Genomic DNA, 24,275 nt, shown 5'->3' with positions numbered 1-24,275 from the left:
AACTACCATTTTGAAATTTTAACCTCTTCTAAATGTATAAAGTTTCTTGATATCTGTTCAGACCTAAAGGATAAAGAAAAGCAGTGTGGAAATAAAAATCCTAAAAGCCACTTGAGATTATTTTAAAAATCCATTTCCATCTCATCTAAGTAATTGATATTTCTCATTATGGTAGCCTAGTGATTTTTAAATTCTTTTTAATCAAAGGTTAGACGTTGACAATTAAGCTCCATGGGGTATTAAGGAAGCATTAATAATGTGAGAATATTGATTTGTAGTTATTTGACAAAGAAAATAATTTCCATATTACCAGCCATCCTCCCAAATTAGTTAGAAAGCCATCTGGAGAGAAATTAAAACTAGATTGAAGACTGTGGAGCACAGAGAAAGCTATGTACACCGGGAGTATCCCAAACCAATGTTAACATGTATTCTTTTCCTTGTTTTCACCTTCAGATCACCTTTACAGCATTAACCAGGATGTAAGGAAGTACAAGACAATGTGTTAAGAAACCCGGTTCTCAGGTTCTCATTCGGCTAACCTTTAACCATACATGCCTATTTGGAAAAGGCATTTATCTCTGGGTCTCACTGGCTGCATTTGTAACATAAAACCATTTTAGAATTTTAGAGCTGAAATGCACCTTTGAGATCATGATCTTTAAAGTTCCAGCCAGTTCTACTCATATTTATCCAAACATCAATCTGTAAAAAGGTAAAATAATCCAAATTGAGAAATGTGATATTTAAATGTTTTTTAACAGGGTATTCAGTTTCCTGGCTGGACTAAGTTATCACCTTTATTATTTTTTTTTAAGATTTTATTTACTTATGAGAGACACAGAGGCAAAGACATAGGCAGGGGGAGAAGCAGGCTCCCTATGGGGAGTCCAATGCAGGACTCCATCCCAGGATCCGGGGGTTAAGAACCTGAGCCAAAGGCAGCCGCTCAGCTACTGAGCCACCCAGGTGCCCCACTTTTATTACATTTTAATGTTCTGCATATGTTTTTACATTTCAATAAAAGAAGCATCTTAATCCTGTTCCAAACCCCTTCAACACTGGACTACTCTTCTGCTTCAGTTCTCAACTTCTTAATTTATATCAGTTAAACGAATACTGTTATCCTACAAAACTGTAGGCACTTCCAAATTCAAAGCCTAATGTATTAAAATCAATTCATTCTTCTCATAACAAGGCCATGTCACCTTGCTTTTCATGATCTGTGAAAAAAGAAGGGAGAAGCCAGAATTCTAATTATACTCCTCTCAACTCTGGTATATTGGCATTCCTGAACTTTTGACATAACCTATTTCAATTTACATTTACTGAGAAGTTATAATATATCTGACTTTGTACCAGAGCAGAAGTTTCCTCCTAACATCTTTTTATCCTCAGCACATAGCACAATGTTTAGAACTTAGTAGGTTCTCAAAACGTATTTCCGGAATAAGTATAGAAACTGCACAGGTCCTGCTTTCAAAGAGCTGTCAATCTAGTAGGAAAGATGGATTTTAGCTCAGGGATGCCCATTTCAGGCTTGTAACCTACAAAACTATGTAAGATAATAAGTTTGTGTTGTGCTGAGCCAGTAGGTCTGTGGTAATTTCTTATGGTAGTCATAGGAAGCTGCCTTGGGGGTCAGGAAATTGGTTTCAGCTCTGACAAGGCTTCACTGCGGTGGTATTTCATGAGAATCCATGGGCGTGGATGCAGGGGAGGGAAACAGGTGCTGTTAGTTAAATCCTTGCTACTCAAAATCTGGTCCCTTCTGAGCAGCCCCAGTGCAAATTAGCCTTTTATTTGGAAATGCAAAATGTCATGCATCAGTATTTTAAGGAGATCCCCAGGTGAGCCGTATTCATATTATAAGTTTGAGAAGCACTAGGCTAAAGTTATTAAAAACTATTTTAAAATGTGGAGAAATCTTTGATGCTTCTTTTTTGACACCCACGTTTGCTGGGGGAAAAAAATACTCAACCGCACCCACAAAAAGACTGCTGGTTGCTATTTGTTAAGCATGATGAAAGATATAAATATTTCTACTACTTTTAAATAATGAAAAAGCCCTTCAGTAAAATCCACTTACCCCACCTGCAAAGGATTTTCCTTTGAAAATTCCATTTGTTTGAGAGATTTTAAATGTCAAAAGTTTTAAAGTTTTATACCTTTAAACAAACATTAGAATTCCTAGCATAGTACCCACAGAGCCATGTTGTGGGGGACAAAATAATTTCATTCACATAATACATTTTCTTTAATTACTTTAATATAAAAGACAGCAATGTTCCATATTTCACATAATATAAAAAAAAGTTTTAAAACTCTCTAATAAGTTTTTAATGAAAATAAATTTATTGAGGGGTAGCAATGACTACAAAATTAATATTACCAAATCATTACTCAAGCCTTTGCATTAACTATAGTATCTGCAGGGTAGGTAGAGAAAATACCAAGTAAGAATATGGACATCTGAAAACTCCATTTTATGCAGCCTGTAACTCTCCGCTGAATCTTGTGCATATTAGAAGACGTATTCAACATTGTTGTAAATACATTCAGCCCAAGTCAAAAATCTTAAAACAGCTCTCCAATAATCATGTAATATTGCAAACCATTCTGTCTGCAAAATTAAAACAAAGAATGGCCTCATGAACATTTCTAAGTAAAAGATTCTACTAAAAAAAAAAAAAAAAGAACAGTAACAGAGAATTAGTGGTAACAATTAGAATAAGAAAATTAGCATAATCAAAGATATATAATTACTCAATATAAGTAAGTTTGGTTAGATCAATGCAACTCACCCAAGTGAGTTGACGGCACTGTAAAAGGAACGGGAGTAGCATGATCCACAGGCTTGTTTTAAATTCTCACCTAATAATCCTATTTCAATCTACCTATAAAGTAAAAGCACTGAATCCATACAACAACAGATTGTTTAACAATAATACAAAAGCCAAACCATTATCACATTTTTTTTCTTTATGCTGCACAATTAAAGAAAACTTCACAAGAGTATTCACTTTAAAAAATAACAATCAGTGGATACAGTATAGACAAAACAGGCACCTCCATTATAATTTTTTTCTTAATAAATAAAAGCACATTAACAACAACAAGAAAAGAAGAAAGAAAGCAGCACCTGAAGCCTTTGACATTTGTAACTAAATGCTGGTACCCAAATGGTCTAACTGGTTATGTTTGACTAAGAGGCGCAAAAAAGGAGCCAAGTTTTGACTTTAACATTTTAATTCTAGCAGAGACAAGAGCTTGTCTGGGCTTACAGTTCTGTCACCTGATGGTGAGTAGTAGCATACCAGTCCTTCAAATGTCCTTATACTTTGGAAAGCAGACCTGACTCTGGAGCACTCGCCTTAATTAAATTCTGAATTTCCTTGAATTTTGGATGGTCTTTATCTGCAACCAGTTGTAGCAGAACAGCTTCACTTGTAGTCACTATGATCCCAGTTCGAGCAAGACGCTTAAAAAAAAAAAAAAAAAGGACAAATCAAGAAATGAGCATGACAATGAACACTGTATAACAACAAAAGCTATGGCGGGACACAGTAATTAGTGTCCTCTATTAGTGTCTTTAGCCATATGATCAAGTGATGGGGATAGATTTCAAACTAGTCACACCATAAACCCACTATGCTTATTCTCAGTATTAGTAATATGGACTAGGAACAAGCAAAGATGGAGTTAATATGAATTTTATGTGCCAGAGACAAAGGGAAATCAAGACTATGAATGTAAAACAATATTTAATTTTTTTCTGTCTCCAAACATCTTGCATACAACAATGTATGTCCTTCCCATAAAAAAGAAATGCCTGGTGGTGGAGCCTCATATATGTAAGAATGTGCCCCTGGGCTGATAATAGAACCACCGCTGCTGCCACCATCATAAACCTCAGGATCACTAAACAAGAGTATAAAATTTAACGTTTTGCTAGCAGCTCAAAGAATGTCCTTGCCGAAGTGCCCCAGTGGAATTGTAGTAAAGAGCCAAGGACAGAAATCTCAAAGGGATGGCTCAGTTGGTTGAGCGTCTGCCTTTGGCTCAGGTCGTGATCCCAGAGCCCAGGGATCGAGTCCCACATCGGGCTCCCCACAGGGAGCCTGCTTCTCCCTCTGTGTGTCTCTGCCTCTATCTCTCATGAATAAATAAATAAAATCTTAAAAAAAAAAATCTCAAGGAGGGAAGGAGGGAAAGAGAAAGGCAAAGAAGAGAAGACAAAGTCAAGACCAAGTGAGAGAGGAGTGGAGAAGGGAATAGGAGAGAATTCTGGAGTGGAGATATATTTTCTGGATGTCTTTATTATCAAAGAAAACTGGCTGACTGCTGTCCCAAGAACCACCTACTGTAAGAACCACGGAAGACAGTTGGTTAGAAACAATTCCTACAAAGGTCAGAGGAAAAGACCCAGATCAGTCACTCCTCATAGAGAAGGAGTCAGGAGAGGAGCCAGGATATCCTCAGACAGTGAAGGTCAAGCCCTCAGCCGCATGCAGGTGCACGGGGGCCTGACCCTCCCACAGGCAGCACAAACTCTTCCTTTTTGCCAGAAAGGAGGCAAAAGGGAGAAGCCACAGCCTACTTCTCAGAAAGCCAGCTCAGACCTGGACAGCCCATGCAGATGAGCATGCCGAGCAGATGAGCAGCACACTCAAGAAAAGACAAAAAAGAATTACTAGGGAAGAGGAAGGAAAGAAGCAAGTGTGCTAGTACCAGTTATGGTGGGACAAATACCCGACAGTGAGTTTTTTAAAGACTTCGGGAAACTAAATTCCTCCTCCTTTAGGTCCACTTCTGACTATCCTGTAAAAACCCTTAGAGATCTCCAGGACTGGGGCAGGGCCGGCTTCTCAGAGAGGAGCCGGGACAAACCTAAGAGGAGATGCCGGTGAGCCAGGTCAGTGTCTTCAAATGCCGCCTGCACCCTCAGCAGCGGCAAGCCCTGCCGGGCCTTTATCACCGCGCCTGGTCCAACTGGGGGACGTTCGGTAACTCACTCTGAGTCTTAGTCACACACCTGCAGTCTGTGAAAGCACTCTGTACAGGGCAAGAGTGCCACCAGAGGTCAGTTCCCGCTCATCTCGCTAGCTCCTCAGCAAGGCAGGAAGGGCAGAGAACTGTTCTTTGGTTTGAGGAAGAAATCAGACGACCCCTGAAAAAAACAGCTTTCCCAAGGGCTCCGCTGACCCTCGGTGCTACAGTCGGGTCACCCTGGCAGAAGCAGGCTATATGCCTGAGGCACAGAAATACACCTTCGTCAACGGACACCCACACAGTATTATGTAGCTTCAAGATGGAAGGATGCCCACGACTGACTGGATTTCAAACAAACAAACAAAAATCAAGCCAAGAATGTATGTTAGCGGAAGGCGTGGCTCAGCAACAGGCAAAGTTTTTAGAAGAGACTACCAGGCCTTCCTGCAGGCCTGCCTGCCCCACACTGATAGGAGCCTGAGCAGAAAGAAAAAGAGGCATCTTCTGCACACACGGTAGGTTTGTACACACCAACCGTTGCTAAGAGGACGCCCACAGTCCTGGTCCCAAACTCTTTCCTGGATGAAAATGGGGCGGAAGCTCCAAACTGTGGCTTGTTAACACACACAGGTCTTCACTGGCTTCCAAAATTCATCCCCTACACTGACAAAACCACTCCAACAAGGCCGAAAGAAAAGTTATTCTGACCCACACACTCAAAATGCAAGGGCACAAAGCCATGGCAGCTTCAGAGAGGGCAGGGGGAGGGGGAACTAAGCCCAGTAAATTTCCAACCAACGTAAACAACCCGGCGTGCGAGGCCAAGGGTATCAAGTTCCAGAGAGGGTTTCATCTGTTTTATTCTGCATTTCCTCTACAATTATTAGTTGAAAGAAACAATGCCTGACAAATGGTCAGTGCTCAAAATATTCTGTTGAAGAAAGCACACACTACAAACCCTGGCACAGAAGTTTCAATAACAGTAACTATAAATCTTAGTAGTGTAATAATCTCAACAGGCAGTAAGGGTAGTCTCAGGAATTCCTTAAGTACTTGTGTTCCAAAGGAACAGAGAAGGGGAGCTGGCCGGGTTGCTCTTTAATTTTCACAGTCCTACAGTTAAAGGAGAAAAACTAACATTTCTCCTAATAAATTAGGTACAAACTACAACACCTCTATATAAAATTAAGACTAAGAAAAAAATGTGAAATGTGGCCTGCCTCCCCCATCATCCTGACCTGTTTTTTTTTTTTTTTACTTTTCAACCTCCACTCTTGAGCCCAAGGAAATGCTGGTTTGCTGTGCTTCTTCTGAAGTCACCCAGACCATATGCTCCTGAGAACTTCTCAAGACTGGTCCCTGCCAGGTGGTTAGAAGCTGATATAATGCTTCTATATTTCAAATAAGACTAACCTTATGGACACAGCAACAAACAATCATCACAATAAAAATGAATGCCGCATTGGGGTGACTGGGTGATGGGCGCTGAGGGGGGCACTTGACAGGATGAGCACTGGGTGTTATACTACATGTTGGCAAATCGAACTTATATATATATATACATATATATATATTTTTTTTTTTTAAAGAAAATGAATGAAGCAGCTAACATTTGAGTGTTTACTGTGTCAGATGCCACCCTAAGTGCCGTCAACACATTACCTCATTTAATCCTCACCAAATCCTCCCATGTCGTGGCTTTTCCACTTTCCCAGTAAGAAATCTGAGGCACATGTATTAACTAGATAACTTGTCTTTGAACACAGATTTACAAAACACCAGAACTTGCATCCAGACCAGTGTCTGGACTCCTGACCACTGAGATTAGACTACTTCTCAATGAGCTTCAAGTGGTAAATAGGTTGACCACATTTTTATTCCCAGCCTTATAAGACAAAATTGCCAACAATCATAATTTTCTGCAATAAATGCCATAATAAAGACATGTCTCAAAAAAGTATTTGAATGGAGGACAAAAGTCCTAGCAATTTCTTTATAAGCAAAATGTGATGATAATGATGGTGATGACTGGAAGTTTTTAGTTTTCCACTTCTGTGGAAACACTTCATGTTCTGGACCTTAGCCTTACTAGAGAAGGGATGGGCCAACCAGCGCCTTAAAGAAACTGCCTGCTGCCAAGTCCCCACTTCCTTCTGCATCAGCTCTCTTCTATGACTTTTCTCCTTTCTTCCCTTTGGCTCTCATTTGCCCTACCTCAACACCCTTGGGAACACTCTGGGCTAAAGAAATGGCTTTGCAATCCAACAGAGAAAGTGGTTCAAAGGCCAGCTTGGGCAGAACACTGGAGGATCTCAACAACAACAAAATTTGTGTTTCCCATTCTCAATAAAAAGGAGTTAAAACACTTCCCAACTCAACCCACATGGACATTACTCTAAAATTACTACAGAACTAGAATTAAACGTGAGAAAGAGAACCATCCACAACATGGAATGACTGTTTCAAAGGATTATATGATATGGTAGTTTGCTTTTCAACAGTCTTGAAAGAGAAAATGCTTATGAAAGAGAACTGTTAGGCAACACTGGCAAAACATCTCTGATTCCCTAACTATGAACCACCCTGATCTTCTGGGGCAGATGGCCAAGAAACACTATGTGTGAGTGGTGTCCAGAGGCACTGATATACCTCCTATGCCCAGAATTCAAGTCTAAGGAAACCTAATAGAGGCTGAACCAAGTTTAGGCCCACCACGCCCTAGGGCTGGGCTGATTTAAATCTAGGTGGGCTTTTCTAATTTGCAAATCTCTCAATGGTTCAGACTAAGCTTACTAGAATACCTCTTAGAAGTTCGTATTACTAGAATACCTTTTAGAAGCTCGTACATCAAACTATAGCAATGCTATGAGGAAAGATATTCAAGACATCAAACTATAGCAATGCTATGAGGAAAGATATTCAAGAGCTTTTGGTGTCACCAGAGATCTAGATCTAAGGAGTAAGGAGACAGAAGATATAAAACAGAATATAGTGGCAAGATCTCAAAGGTCAGTCAGCACAAAATCACGACTCTGGAAGTTGATGAGTCCAATAGCATCAGACGCAGCTCAAATTGAAGATGTAAATCTTTGACTGCTATGAAGTATTCATTGTTCTTCAAATTAATTCGGAGAAGTTGATAAATTATTTCTTTTCAAGCAGGACAATTACCTCAAGAGCAAACATCCGGTCCATCATGCTTCTCGATGAGGTGGCATCAGCAACAATATGAACCTCAATACCTCGGCCAACTAGCTCCAAAGCTGTTTGTTGGATGCACACATGAGTCTAGTAGGAAAATTAAAAATCCTATGTAACATTGCAGTGACGCAATTTATAAACGTGTAACAACATGATAACGTGATAAAGCAGAAAAAGTACTAGAGTTCTTAAGAGACCTTGTCCTACACCTAGTTTTGCCTCTAACTTGCTAGGTGATCTTGAAAATAAAGTGTCTTAAGCTTTCGTTTCCTCACTGTGAAGTCAGGAGTTGGATTACATCAAGCTTCCTCATCCTAAAATCCTTAAACAACTCAGAGCGCTGTAAGGATCTTTTTTTTTTTTTTTAAGATTTTCATCTGTCATCTGGATGACCTTCATATGGCTAACTACTACCACGCTGTTCTGATGCCACTCGTGGTTAGGTTTATTTCTGAACTCACTGAACTCACTCTGAGTACCTAACAAAGAATGAGTCAGCAATATTGCAGACTGAGAAACAAGTAGAAAAACTACGTTGGTACAAGATACCCAGTAGGAAAGGTAGGCCAAGTTAAAAATAATATGTGACAAAGGCAAAAAATATCCAGTATACAGCACAAGCAGATGTATTATATATATATTCCATCTTAGTAGGTACTAACTTGTAACAATTCATTAGCAGAGAATATTGAGCAAAACTATGCCCCAACAACAGCTTCTTTATACAAGCAATGAATAATTACATTTCAATACCAGGATGCCAACCTTATGTGCACATGACGAGTGAACTTTGGAGAATTATCAACTGACGTGTCATTAAAACTGGCACTGCAGGACTGTTCAAAGATGATTTTGATTAGGCATGAGGTCTGATAATGATGAATCAGCAAAAAAAAAGTGCCAAAGTCAACAACATTTGGCATGATATATTTCTATAAAGTCTTCCTCTATATTGTCATTATTGAAGCCAAAATACAAAAATATTTCACACACATCTAAACCTAAGGCTGCATCTTTCTACTCTTAAAATCAACTATATAAAAACCACCATTAACACATCATAGGTATATTAAATTAATACTTTTGGATATCATTGGTTTTATAGTTTTTTTCATAATCTTTAAATCTTTATATCTGACTCAACAGCTGTTTAAATACTATGAATAAATACGTATGTTCTGTTCATACATATGCAAAAAAAAACAGATCAAACAATCAGTCATTTTTATCAGCATTAGGAATCTGTATTTTTTCCTTTAAAAGGTACATGAAAAAAATAAAAAATAAAAAAAATAAAAGGTACATGATTCAGGCGTAAAGGCCAATGAACTACACAACTTCTAAAGTTCTTCTACAGCAAAAATACGACCAAGGTGAAATCATACAACACAAATAAAAATACAGCCTCTGATGAAAATGTGCCCCAAAAGTAGTAGAGTAGTTAAAAGCAAAGGCCCAAGAACCAACCAACCTAGATTAAAATCCAACTCCATCCCTTAACCAGCTACATGAACCTAAGCAAATTTGTATAGCATCTACATTTTAGTTTCCTCATCTTTAACAATGGGGGAGAAAAAAGTACTTAATTGGCTCAGAAAGTTACTGGGAATGTTGAATGAATGGATACAGACCATTGCCATGCAAACAGTCAACATTTAATAAAGGGTGGATGTTTTTCATCATTACTAGTCTAATCTGTAAAATCGCACTGTCAAAATACCAGGTTTTCCACAAATGATATTGTATCCCACACATAACAAATAGCACTTACTTCTACTCCAAATAACACAACACTCCTGACTCCAGGAATCTCGGCTAATGCTGCTTCTACTTCTGGTATTACCATTGAAAACTTGGTCTTTGGAAGTACCAGTTTTACACCTGTTAAATCAATTTCTTGAACAGTGCTTCCAAGACCTTTCGGGTACTGTTCTGTTACAATAACTGGAATTCCTAACATTCGAGCCCCTTGTAACTGGAAGAAACAAATAAACAAAAAACAAAGATAATTAGCAAAATACATATTTGTGTGTGTGTGTGTATATATGTATACACACACACACACACACACACACATAAATGCATTATCATGCTTCAGGGAATTGGAAAAAATAAACACGCAAACATACCAATCTTTGTCCCACACTAATAATATCGCCAAAATATTTGATGGCTGGTCTGAATCGTTCCTGCATATCACAGCAGAAAAACACAGTGCTTGAAGGCGTAAGATTTCCCAGGGTGGTGAGCTGAGGAAAAAAAGAAAAAAGAATGATTTCACACTCGTTATACAACAACATTTATTTTCAGTGGAGGTCCATAAAGGAGAAAAGTGTTCCTACTGTTTGACCCAGTAAGTCAATTTCTACAACTATTATCCAAAAGAAGAGATCCAAATTACAAAAAGAAAAAAAATTATCCACAAAGATGCTGACTGATTGCTTTTAATAGTGAAAATTAGAAATAAACCAAGAACCAATAATACAGAAATGACTCCACAAATTTTAACACATTCCCAGGATAAAACATTTTTTAGAGAATTAGAATAACAAGCAAATAAGTTTTCAAAATATTTGAACCATCTATAAAGAAATGCTTATGATCTAATTTTAAAGAGAGAGCACAATTCAATAGTATCTCAATCATGTAAAAATATAAACAGAAGGTAAAAGCAAATACATGAAAGTATTAACAAGTAGTTAGACAGTTATGAGTCTTGGTAATATTTTTTCTTTATACTTTATACTTTTCTTACCTTCTCCAAATGCTATTTTAAAACCCTTCCCAAATGTCATTTAAAAATATGCATTGCTTTTATAATTAGAAAAAAATGTTATGATAGTAAACAACTTAAGTTTGATGAACAGAAATCAATCAAGAATTGCTGCGGTCATCAAAACAGAAATATTAAGATGCTGTTCTCAGGAATAACATCTCAGAGTACAAAAAAGAAGTGCAATGAAATGATGCCAAGCACATCACCAGTGTTCAACGGACAGACCTAAATTTGACATCTGTATTCTTAAACATATTCATCACAATTAGGAAAATAAATGAATTAAGGTTAAAAAACAGGTATTAGGGCAGCCCGGGTGTCTCAGCAGTTTAGCGCTGCCCTCAGCCCAGGGCCTGATCCTGGAGACCCGGGATCAAGTCCCGCGTCCGGCTCCCTGAATGGAGCCTGCTTCTGTCTGGGCCCCACCCCCCACTCCCCTCTCTGTGTGTCTCATGAATAAATAAATAAAATCTTAAAAAACAAAACAAAACAGGTATTAGATTACCCAGCTTTACATTAATTCCATCGTTGGTCTACTCTAACAACTTGAGCCCAGTATGGATCTACAAAAGAATGAAAACCACTGGTGAATGTTAAAAATTTAATGTCATTCATGGATTCTTAAAGGTCCACGAGGCTTTTCTTCCTACCTTCTCAAATTTCAGAAAGCACTGTAAAGGAAGCAGTCCCGTCCTAAAGAACCCATTCCCTCCTATTACTAACTAACCAGTCCTTAGAGTCCCCTCTCTAATTATGCTGTTTTGCCCTAAATCCACCCATGGATAATAGCTGTTAATAACTTTCTAGAGAAAACTGTGTCCCAGTTATATGGTGGTGGCTTCCCCACACCAGCCTGGCCCAAGACCTTCCCTGCAGACCCTACCACTGCACAGGTTGTACTCTCAGGAAACAATTACCACAGGAATTAAGTGAATCATTAAAAAGACTCTTTTATCCTTCTAGTGAGTTTGTACTTCATTAGCGATGTGGTCTGAGGAACTCTGGCATCAGTTTCCCTTTGGTGTTTAGACATGCAACACCAAGTTCATGGCAGAATGGGAGTGCCATTTGTAATTCTAACACTATGTATAGAGTTTTCCTATTTTGCCAATAAAGTATGGTTAAAATAAATATTCAAGCATCTTAAATTCCATAGTCTATCTTTAACTGTTTGCTTTCTTGAATGTTTAATGTAAGTATCATTTTCCGAAGCAGTATGATGTATATATAAGTAATTAGGACACAATTTTAAAAACCAATCACTCTTTATGACTATGTATTTTAAATTCTCAGGAAAAATTAAATTCTGGATCAAAGCGTTCAAAGTCTAAATGGGTCCCTAGTCACCCACAACGTGTTTAGGGCACATGAGAAAATGCAGTTTACCTGCAACTGGTCTGTTTGAAATGATAGCAATGCAAGTCGGCCATTCTCACCATTCCAGGGCAGTGAAAGCAGTAAGCAGGCAAAGTAAACTGGGAGGGGCCTAAGTGTGCTGGATGGCCTCACATTATCACACTCAGAGCTCAGAACTGCTATATCTCCAGCTTGCAGATCTCGTCTCAGATAACGGACAGCCTCTGTAGTATGTATTCCTAACAAGTTTAGTCATCCAGACTCTAAATTCACAGAAGGTCATAAAGAGCAAATCAGAAAGGAAGCTGCTGGAGATAGGTAAACTGGTATCAGCAAGAAATGATAGATGATAGAGAAGAGACTCAAAATGCAATAAAAGCAGATCAGGTCAAAACTCAACTAGTTCCACATCTAGACTTCTACTGGAGGAGTGTGTGTGTGTGTGTGTGTGTGTGTATGATATATATATATATCGTATATATATGTATGTAACATATATGTTATATATATATTTGTAACTTAGAAATTGAGACAATATCACTTTACCACACTCACTAAGAAAATGTTAAATTATATAATACTTCAGGACCACCAATATTAAAATGATCAAAATATTCAATATTGAGTAAAGGAATAAAGTCTTACCTACCCAGAAATCCTAAATATTGAGAGTAGTCATCTCCTGGGTTTTTTGTTACCTGGTGCTTCCTACCTCCTTTCAGCTATGAGGTCTGCTGCTCTGGGCAGGGGGCCACATAAGACCCATGTCATAGTAGACACAGACTGAGAACATCAGAAAATGCAGCCATTAAATCCTCACCACCTTGCAAAACTCTTCCAGTATAGGAACTCTAACAGAGAAAAACCAGAGAGATAATGTGGGAAGGCATGTTTTTGTGCGGAGATGACTGGTTATAATTTAGTGAATCAAAAATGTCCAGAGAGCCTCCTCTCAGTAAGTCAGACTTTAATGCCCTACATCCCCTTGGATGTGGCCTGCACTAAGTAATTTGCTTCCTCAAAGCAGAATACAGAGGGGTAGCATGACTTTATGGAAAAACCTGACAGACACTGCCTCTGTCAGGTGATCAAAACCGAGATAATCATTGAAGTCATGCTGATAGCATGTTAGTCTTGAAAAAAGGTGATGAGAACGACCTGCACGATGTGCCTCTCAAAATCCCACGACCCCATTTTAAGCATGAGAAAAACATCAGATAAACCAAAACTGAGGTACATTCTACCAAAATATCTGACGAATACTCAAAACTGTCAATGTCACCAAAAACAATACAAGTCTGAAAAACTTGTCATTGCCCAGGGGAGCCGAGGAAGACGTGACAACTAAACATAATTAGTATTCAAGAATGGATTGTGGAAGAGAAAAATGGCATTCAGGAAAAACTAGTGAAATCTGAATAAAGTATAGAGCTCAGAGCATCACTATGTACCCATGTTGGTTCCTTGGCTGTGACAAGCACTGTGCCCAGCAATGTAAGATGTTAATCAGTGGTGGGGGGGGGGGGGGTGGTAACTAGATCCAAGCATGCAGGGATTCTCTGAGCTATCTCTGCAACTCTGCTATAAGTCTAACACTACTCTAAAATTAAAAGCTTATTTAAAAAAAAAAGAGAGAGAGAGAGAGAGAGAGATCCCTATGCTATGGTAGCTGGTAGCTGGCGGGGAAATGTGCCACCGTATGAATAACCTGCATGATTGATGAGCCAGAAAGGAAGCTTTGAGGCTATAATAAAAAAGAGAAAAAACGAAAATAAAATAAAACAAAAGAAAAAACAACCCTGAAAAACTCTAACCATGCCCAATCAACCCTCCAAATCCACATGAATTCAAGTAAGTTGTTGCTAAATTACACACTGACTCTGAAATCTGGAGACTTCTTAATTTGACTCCTGAATTTCTCCTAGACCAAAACCTTGTAGATAACTAAAAATGTTGTTCAGACACACGCTTTCACTGTAGGATAGCAAATAAAAAGTGGACTTGACCAAATGCCGTCACAAGTAAAATACAGCAATTACAAATCAATGCATATTCAAGAGGCATGAAAAAAATCACATAAAAAATGTGTGTAAACATACACACTGTCATATATCTGTATGTCTACAAATATCTCTATACACACACACATATTCAAACCTATTTCAATGAATATTTAGATACAAAAAACTGATCAGAGCCAATAGCTTCCTCAAGCGAGAGTTCCAGAGACCAATTTCAGGTATAAATTGTCTGCTTTCTTAAGAAATGCCACAGCTGGAATGTGACCTTCACAGTCAAAAGACTTCATCCCCAAGACAAGTTATCACCATTATCATGACAGTATTTTCCGCTCTCCACTACCACATGGGTTCTGACCATTTTCTAACAATGGCTGTACATCTGCAGGGAAACTATCCCTCCTCTGCTAAGTGTCCCTGGTTCCTCGGAACAGGCACATACAGGGAGGCTTGCCTAGTGATGGCCCTTGCATCAGTTCTGTTCTTCCATAAAAGCAATTCATGGTGAGTGTTATATGTTGAATTGCATCCCTCAAAATTCATATGTTGAGGGGCACCTGGGTGGCTCAGTGGTTGAAGTCGTGATCCCAGGGTCCTGATATGGAGCCCCGCGCTGGACTCCCTGCATGAAGCCTGCTTCTCCCTCTGCCTGTGCCTCCGCCTCTCTGTGTCTCTCATGAATAAATAAATAAAATCTTTAAAAAAAAAAATTCATATGTTGAATTCCTAACCCCCAGCACCTAAGAAAGTGACCTTATTTGGAAATAGAATCATTGAAAAATAATTAGTCAGGATGAGGTCATATTGGAGCAGGGTGGTCTTGTCTAAACCAACAAGACTAACATCCTTATAAAAAATGGAAATTTAGACAGAGAAAGCCTTGGGAACACAAAAACAGGGATTAAGGTGATGGTCTATAAGCCAAGCAATGCCAAAGATTGCCAGCAAACCACCAAAAACCAGGAAAGAAACATGGAAGAGATTCTCCTTCAGAGTCAACCCTGATGGCTAGCCTCCCAAACTGTGTGGAAATAGACTTCTATTGTATAAGCCACTCAGTTTGTGATACTTAGTTATAGCAGCCTTCTAGTGTAAACTACTACAGTGAGTAAACCGTGTATTTTGGGGAATGATGAAGGTTTGGAATTGTAATTGTGATGTGTTCAAAACCGTGGTAGTCTAGTGTAGTCACAAGATAGGCACGATGTGCTCGGGAGAGAGTCCAGAGGGGCTACGGGGTATCATGATTTCACTTGGATGTGTTTGCAAGGAAATGTCGCTAATCACAGCTATAGTAATAAGGCCTTGCTCCAATCCGGACTCCCTTAAAACAAGTTTATGATGCAACTCCCCCGGGGGGTTACGAGACTCCCTACACAGCAGGACTGTGGGCCTTAGAATCTTGAGACCAAATTTCAATTTCACTAAATTCAATTACATAAAATCAGACAAATCATTAACATTTTCAAACAGCACTTCCTTATCTGTAAGAAAGCAGCAAAACAGTTTCTACCTCAGAGGACTACTTCAAGGATTCAGCGAGCTTCATGTCATCAATCAATAAATTCATAGTTCCCACTCTCAAACATAGCTTATTTACAGGTAGCCTCCACAAGGGGTAAAAAGCATACAATGCTTTGGGCAGTAATCCAAAATCTTAAATGCTAAATTTTTTTGAAGTGACATACACACAATCCCACTGAACCAACTGGGGAAAGACAGACCACATCCCTCTAGATCCAGCTGTTTCCTCTCAGGGCCCTGAAACTGTTCACCTCCCAGAGATCTGTCCCGCCTGCTTCTCTATTCTGTTTCTGAGCATTATTATCTATCTACTCCGCCTACGTGCTCCCACAGTAAAGGTTTCATAATCAGAAATCACCACCTCCAAACCAGCAAGCCCAAGGGAGTACAGATTTCCTTTCCTTCTTTCCAAACCCTGTCTTCTCTCCTGTTCCACCATGAACTCTGGGGTCTCTTCTAGCTAGAAAATGTCCATGCCCTCTGTTAAAAATAATAATAGTAGTAATAAACCTCCAAGAAAGTGAAAGCTGGAGCCAAATCCCTTCCCAATTAACCATCTCAGGAAAGGTCAAAATAACCTTCCCAGGGAAGCCCTTATCTTCGGCCCACACAAAGCTGCCAGAGCCTTCCCTCCTACATACAGAGGCAAAATGGTCTCACTGGCATCCTCCTCATGTCCACTTCTTCCTCTCTCCTGTCTGGGCTCTGCCTTCCATGGTAACAAGCTGGAAAATAACACTGGTGATGGTATGGTATCAAATGTACAGGAGTTTCCAGGCTTGACTGCTTCCACTAAACTTGGGAAATACCTCTGGAAAAATTAAAACTCGTAAGTTATAAAAATGACCTAAATTCCCACCATTTAATCCTCTCATTTACATTTCTTCCTCTGCGTCTCAAAATGCCTCAGACTTAGAGCATTCTGACAAAGCAGACGACACAAACCACACTGGAAAGAAACATAAGCTGTCTTCAGCTACCTGAGCTGTCAGCAGACACTTGGTCACTGTGACAGATTATTTCAGAGAAGACACTCAAAAGTCCAATGCTGACAACGTGGGTCTCAAAGATCATCTCCACAGAAGAACCGTTAACCAACCATGGGTGGGTGCAGACAGTACGGCTCAAGCAACAACGGTATTTTATAAGGTCAGAGCAGCAGCAGTCAGGATAAGCATGAAAGCAGAGTCACTCCCCTATATTCTAGAATATACAGTATGTGAGCCAGACCCCTAGAGGCTCTAAAGTCTATGTTCAAGGAAACAACAAGTTACATTATTTAAACAGTGAACTACATGTAGGCAAACTTATGCTCTCTGTCCCCGCCTCTGGGAGAAAGGGCCTTATCAGGCTCCAGCAGCAGGGCCTCAATGATGGGCCATCTTGAATCTTCCTAAGGGACAGGCATTGATTCCAAAGAACAATGAACACCAGGCAAAACAAATAATATTACAAGCTCAAGTTTGTGGCCTGTTCTCCATTCTGCTTGATATTTTCATTAAGCATAAAAAGAGAAGACGAAGGCTATAGTCAGCTATCAGTCAGGCCCCTCACAAACTCTGATGGCTCCACCATTACCAGGGAATCTTGGGCAATCTGCCGTATGTTCTGCTATTTTGCAAAATGAGGGTTATGTTATCAGGTAAGGAACAAGAATGGGGTCTCATCCTTGTTTGTATTCATGGTGTCAGGCACTTAAGGCTGTCACTCAAATGTTTGTGTGATGAACTCTATGATCTCATTTAGCCATAAAATGTCCATGTCCCCAGGGTTAAAACAGTTATGTTCCAAAAGAATGTAATAAAATGTTCATGAAAAGATTATCTTCCCTTTCACTTCTGAGTATATACACACATAAATACACATATGTGTGTCTACATATATATATAAATATATATATATGACAATGAGAATATGGCTAGAGGAGGCACCCAGCTGAAGAAGTCAAAGCATTATGATTACTAGAAAGAGAGACTATAAAAGAAAAATATTACTAAAAACCTTAAAATAGGGGCAGCCTGGGTGGCTTCAGCAGTTTAGCGTCTACCTCCAGCCCAGGGCCTGATCCTGGAGTCCTGGGATCGAGTCCCACGTCGGGCTCCCTGCATGGAGCCTGCTTCTCCCTCTGCCTGTGTCTCTGCCTCTCTCTCTCTCTCTCTCTCTCTGTGTCTCTTATGAATAAATAAGTAAAATCTTTAAAAAAAAAAAAAACCTTAAAATACATGAAGTATTATATAACAGATGCTTAAGGACTCTTGGGCTGTTTAGTGAGATATAAATAACCTTTTTAAAAAGATGGAACAAGGTTGTGCTATTGTGATTATTATTTTAAACATCACCACCAAAAAAATGACGTTACATCCTATACCAAGCAAAGTATTTCAAAAGCCACAAGTGACTGGAATTATAAAAGGCCTTTTGAGAATGTATAGGATATTTCAGGTAGAGTCATACACATTATGAATTTCTAGAATGTTCCGTTAAAAAGAGCTGTCAGACCTGGGCCCCGAATTTTTCAAAATAAAAAATCTGATCCTGGGGGGAAAAACTGACTTACCGACATGGGGTAGAGGGGTCGCTAGTCTGGCCAAACATCTTATTATGTAAGGGCCCACCCTCCCTCCCAACCAATATACAAAACACATCACATTCAAGCCTGTACCCTCAGTTCAGCTCCAGGCCTCCTCAGTCTGAATGTGGATTCTGGCCTTTATTAATGGATTTGTCAAAGGTGCATCCATCTTCTTGAGTATTTTGGCAACAATAACCTAAATACACTGACAAGGAAGGCTGCAGAGAGGTGTCAGCCACGAAAACTCTTAAACACATAAAAAGGGGGAGGTAGTAAACACCTACCAACCACAATTCTCACAATCCTCTGTGTGGATAGCAGGGCAAATTCAGGGGGATCTGAGATCATCCCTTTAGGATCCCCCCAGGGGTAAATGGCAGAATCTCAGAGCCTTTGTCCCCTGAACACTGGAAATTTATCCAGGTACAAGTACCTGCTTTAGAAGCTTCTGGCATGGGTGCTGGGGTGATAAGAAACAAGATCAATTCTGCAGCTAGCTGACAACAGCTAGGAAAAAAAAAAGGGGGGGGGGAATAATCTTAAGAATGACACTGAAAAAAGGGAAAAAAGGGGGGGGGGGATGACACCTGAATGTCAAAATGCCTTCTAAGTCTGAATCCCACATTTCAGTTTAGACTTCCCAAGAAATGGCTGATCAGTTTCTCAATTAAAACAAAACAAAACAAAAAAGCAACGATGAACAGTGTAGTACCTAAATATGTACCTCATGTTCCTTCTTTTCAAAAATAAAACTCCGCCAGCGAAACCTCTGAGCGTAAAAGGGACAGGAGGCAGGCCGGCACGGTCAGGGCTGCGCGACTTTAAAAATACGTATAGTTAAAAAGCTAGAAAATAATCCTCAGGTGTAACAACTTTCTCAGCCGGCACCATCGAAAAACCGTGGTCTGGCCAAAGTTGGGTAATTAATGAGGTCTTCCGGCCTGGAGTCAAAGGACTTTCTCAGCGTGGGCGACCAGGTCGGCCTCCAGCGGCTCAGGGGCAGGGACCAGGAAGAGGCGACGCCGAGGGCTATTCCGCGTCAGGCTCGGGGAGGCTGAGGCGCAGGGAGCCGAGCGCGGGGAAAGGCCGGATCCTCAAGTTTGGGTCTCCGCCGGCGGAAAGCACGACTCCCGGGTCCCGCGCCGAGCCCAAGCGCCGCAGCACCTCCTCAGCGCCCCCCGCCGCGCCCCCAACCGACCGCCACGGCGGGCAGCGCCCGGCCCTCAGCCCTCGGGCTCCGCCGGCGGCCGCACGCGCTCCCGCGCACGGGGCGGCGGCGGGCGGCGGGGGCCACACACGTGGGGGCGTTCTCGCCCCCGCCCCGCCCCCGCCTCGGGGCCAGGCACCCCCCGGCCCGCCCGGTCCCCGCGCCGCGCCCCGAGGTCGACGGCCGCCGCGCAGCCCTCGCGAGCCAGCGAGGCGCGCAGGGCCCGGCGCCAGGGCGGCGCGGGGCACCTGAGGAGCGCGGCGGGGGCGGGGGCGGGGCCGGGAGCGGCGCGGCGCGCGGCCCTCCCGCGGGACCCACCTGGATCTGTAGCGGCACCAGGCGGACCTTGCAGCGCTCGCTCACCGCGAAGCCCTTGGGCAGGTCCACGTACTGGCCCCACTCCTCGGCGAAGAGCTGCACCACGAATTTGCGGTGCATGTCGATCTGGTCGCCGTACAGGCTGAGGAACTTCTGGATGAGCAGCTCGTAGCCCGCGCCGTGCGGCACGGACGAGGGCCGCGCGAAGACCGAGAAGCAGAAGAGCACGGGGACCGTGCCCGACGGCGCCCCCGCGCCCGCGCCCGCGCCGCCGCCGCCGCCGCCGCCGCCCGCGAGCGCCGGGACCGCCAGCTCCGCCGCCGCCATGTTCCCCCGAGCGTCTGCCAGCTCCGCGGCCAGCCGGGCGCAGACAGGGCCGGCCGCCGCGGCCCCGCCTCCCCGCGCCGCCCGCCTGCCCGCCCGCCCGGGAAGGTGAGGGGGCGGGCCCTGGCGGCCGCGGCTCGCGCGCCCTCCCCGCCCCGCGGAGGGCGGACCGCGGCGGAGGGCCGGGCGGCGGGGCCGGGGCCTGGCTGGGCGGCGGGGGGCGCCCTCCCTCCCTCTCCCTCCCTCCCTCCCTTCCCGACCCCGCGCGCCGCCCACCTTGGAACGCGCGCCGTGGGCTGGGGGAGGCCGGGCCGCCGGGCGGAGGCGGACGGGGCGCGTCACCTGTTGGCCGCGAGCGGAGACGCTCCGTCCGCCCTCCTGGAGGCCGGCGGCGGGGAGGTCAAAGCCCGTGGGTCTGGCTGAAGAGATCCCGAGAAGAGCCGCACAGTGTGATGTTTCCTTAGGAGCGTCATCCGAGGCTCAGAATCTCGTATTTTTTTCAGTCGCAGGGAACACAGTATCCCTGGTAGTGAATTCGAGGTCTTCGCCTCCCTGTGTCTCAACCCGATTGCCGGGAGAACTTGGACTGGGAATTGCACAACATAAAGAGGTTTACGAGCAGAACTTGAGACTTTATAGTCAAACTCAGCATTTCTAAGTTCGCAAAAGGGATCACCTTCAAATAAAGTGATCTGCCTTACAGCACTGTAGACCACGATCTACAATTAGCCGGAACTAGAGAAGCAGACGCTGTGAACAAAGTTTCCTTAACCTCAGGTCCTAGGTCAAGAGAGGCTCATGAGTGGAAACACGTCTTATATATTAGGGGTTTCCTCTTCCTAGAATGTAATAGCTTTTTTTTTTTTAATTTTTTATTTATTTATGATAGTCACAGAGAGAGAGAGAGAGAGAGGCAGAGACACAGGCAGAGGGAGAAGCAGGCTCCATGCACCGGGAGCCCGACGTGGGATTCGATCCCGGGTCTCCAGGATCGCGCCCCGGGCCAAAGGCAGGCGCCAAACCGCTGCGCCACCCAGGGATCCCTAGAATGTAATAGCTTTTAAGCTAGGGCTTGTCCGCTGGCATCGTTGACATTTGGAAAGCATACTCCTTTCCCATGGGTGGCCGAGGGAGAGGGGACAGTCTTGTGTATTTGTCGGATGTTTAGCAGCATCTTTGGCCTCTACCCAGTAGATGCCAGTAGTCCTGGTTCCTCCTCCCTAGTCTTCACAATCAAAAATGTTTCCAGGCGTTGCCAGACAACCCCCAGGGGGCAAATTTACTCCCAGTAGAGAACTGCTTCTTTCAAGTGATGAATGCTAAGACCTCCATTTGGCCTTTATTGCTCACTAGTACCCAAACTACTAAAAAATAGCCTGTTTTCTGGTTTCTCTTCAAACTTTGAGAGATTCCATTTAAAACTCTTATTATCTGAACCCATCAGACCCAAAATGTTCCCCATTGCAAGGTCTTCCATAGGTAGATGTGAAAATCTGTGCTAAGAAGAGTTACAATCGAAAAACTCCATTGATGCTCTAGAAAACAACACGGAAAAGATGATAGGCAATTAAAACCCAAATACAAAAGCCAGAGTTCTTCTTGGTTGTGTTGAAAGAGGCTCTTAATTCCTGCGGCATGTAAGACCTGGAACACTGAAGACCAAGACTAGGACTTAGTGTCAAGAGTAGCAGAGCTCCAAAGGTTAAACTCAAACAGTGCATATTTTCTATGCCAAGGCCAGAGCCCTGGTTGGAAATGGGACCATGGCATGAGATGGGGTTGATGATGCCCAAAATCATGAGTCCTCAGCTTCCTTAATGACACGTTCCTCCTTTTTCTTTAAAGACAATGCAGAGGCTTTTCCTCAGCAAGACATGAACTCCCCCGGGATTTCACCCCCACTTTTTCTCCTGGTACTTAGGCCCAAAACATAGCCTTAAGTGACAACAAAACTAGGCCACAGATATAATGGGCCTAATAAGGATGGAAAGGGGTAGTAGAATCCAAAGGAAGAGTTGAGAGATTATGTGTGACACTGGATTATGAGAGTGCATGACCAATGATGTGGAACAAAAGTTTATCGGTTGAGAAACACTTCACCAACACACAGGTTTTAACACCCTGGTAAAGCTGCGGAGTGATAAACTGAACACAGTGTGTTTAGAGTACCTCCTACATGGGCCATACATTTCCTTTCTCATCCCAGACTGTGTTAACTGGTTCTCCCTCTGTCAAGACTCTGGAGAGATATAAACTGGCTGGATATCCTGCAGAGTATCACAATGTGTCCACTATATTGATGACATCATGCCAATTAGACAAGATGAACAAAAAGTATTTGTGAAAGGCCTTTGTAAAAAAGAACTCCAGAAGAGAGAACCTCCAAGAAGTTTTAAGGGCACAACATTGGCAAAATTTTAGGATCCAGTGTCCTAGGACATGCCAGGACATACTCTTCAAAGTACAGGACAAATTACCGTTTCTTTTATTTGCAGTTCCTATCATGAAGAAGGAAGCACGGTGCCCAGAAGGCCTCTTCAGATCACAGAGACAGTGTATTCCACAACCCAGAATAATGCTATGACTCATTCTGTGTGATATGAAATGCTGCCACCTTTGAAAGGGGCCCAGTAGTAGAAATGGTTTTGCAGTAGATACAGGTAGCAGGGCAGCCCAGGTGGCTCAGCGGCTTAGCGCCGCCTTCGGCCCAGGGCTGGATCCTGGAGTCCTGGGATCGAGTCCCACATTAGGCTCCCTGCATGGGGCCTGCTTCTCCCTCTGCCTGGATCTCTGCCTCTCTCTCTTCTCTGTGTGTCTCTCATGAATAAAAAATAAAATAAAATAAAATAAAATAAAATAAAATAAAATAAAATAAATAAAATAAGATACAGGTAGCAGTGCAGCTGGGACATTCCACCCAGGCCATATCACCCAATAGATCCTATAGTATTGGAAATACCAATAGTAAAAAAGGTGCTATTAGGTTGATGGCAAGCCCTAAAGCAAGAGCCACAATCCAGACATGATCAGTTTTGGAACATAGTCATGCTATCTGCAGCAGAAATTTCTCTTGTTCTGATAGGCCATCAACTAACCAAACAGGTGGAACAGCCCACCCTGATTTGATTTCTTTCAGATCCACCAAGACTTGAGGTTAAAAAGGCCCAGGAGACGGGCATCCCTGATGGCTCAGCGGTTTAGTGCCACCTTCAGTCCAGGGCCTGATCCTGGAAACCTGGGATCGAGTCCCACATCGGGCATGGAATCTGCTTGTGTCTCTGCCTCTCTCTCTCTGTTTCTCGTGAATAAGTAAATCTTAAAAAAATAAAATAAAATTTTTTTAAAAGGCCCAGAAGAATGAAGAACAAGTAAGACTGGACAAATCAAATGATCAATTATATCAGCTAGCCTCGGTGCCCACATTATCCACTATTAACAGTACATCTCCCTCAGGTCACACGGGGGGTCCATTATCACAAGTTGATAGAAACTAAAAGATTTGAGCTTGGTTCACTGATGCATTGGCTTAATATCTTGGTGTAAGCCTTGGAAGACAAAATGAGGAGAAATCCTCCCCATGGGCAAATTTTGCACAGCGATTTAGTCATCTACTTTTCACAGAAAGGGAGGTTACCTGAGCTGGGCCTAGAAAATACAGAGCATTATGGGTAAAGGCAAATGGCTTAGCAAGCTAGTCAGGAACCTGAAAATAGAATGGTTGGAAGATCAAGAACAAGGAGATCTGGGATAGGAACATGAAAATGTTCATATGGAAAGAGGAACCAAGTGTGACAATTTTCATATTGCATGGTGATGTTCACTCGAGAGGATCTACTATGGGAGAGACACTATATCAACAGGTAGATAACTGGAATATAAAAAGGACTCCTTGTACTCCATGAAAAAAAGACAAGTCAGTTAAAGTGCAAGAAAAGATTTGAACAAGCGCTTCATAGAAAAAGATGAAAAAATGTCCAACAAGTACAT

At 42.3% G+C, this 24,275-nt stretch overlaps 1 protein-coding gene across 1 annotated transcript; it reads right to left on the bottom strand.

The window, feature by feature from the left end:
* Positions 1 to 2,332: 2,332 nt before the first annotated feature.
* Positions 2,333 to 20,308, bottom strand: ISOC1 (isochorismatase domain containing 1). The gene is made up of 5 exons (XM_072840879.1): positions 19,965 to 20,308; positions 10,323 to 10,442; positions 9,965 to 10,168; positions 8,164 to 8,280; positions 2,333 to 3,481 (listed from the first exon to the last, which is right to left on the bottom strand). The coding sequence occupies exons 1-5, from the start codon at positions 20,289 to 20,291 to the stop codon at positions 3,335 to 3,337; spliced, it is 915 nt and encodes a 304-aa protein (XP_072696980.1). The 5' UTR covers positions 20,292 to 20,308; the 3' UTR covers positions 2,333 to 3,334.
* Between the last annotated feature and the right edge of the window lie 3,967 nt (positions 20,309 to 24,275).

The sequence above is a fragment of the Canis lupus genome, chromosome 10 (assembly GCF_048164855.1).
Source record: "Canis lupus baileyi chromosome 10, mCanLup2.hap1, whole genome shotgun sequence".
NCBI lineage: Eukaryota > Metazoa > Chordata > Mammalia > Carnivora > Canidae > Canis > Canis lupus.
This window is presented reverse-complemented; position numbering and strand designations above follow the sequence as displayed.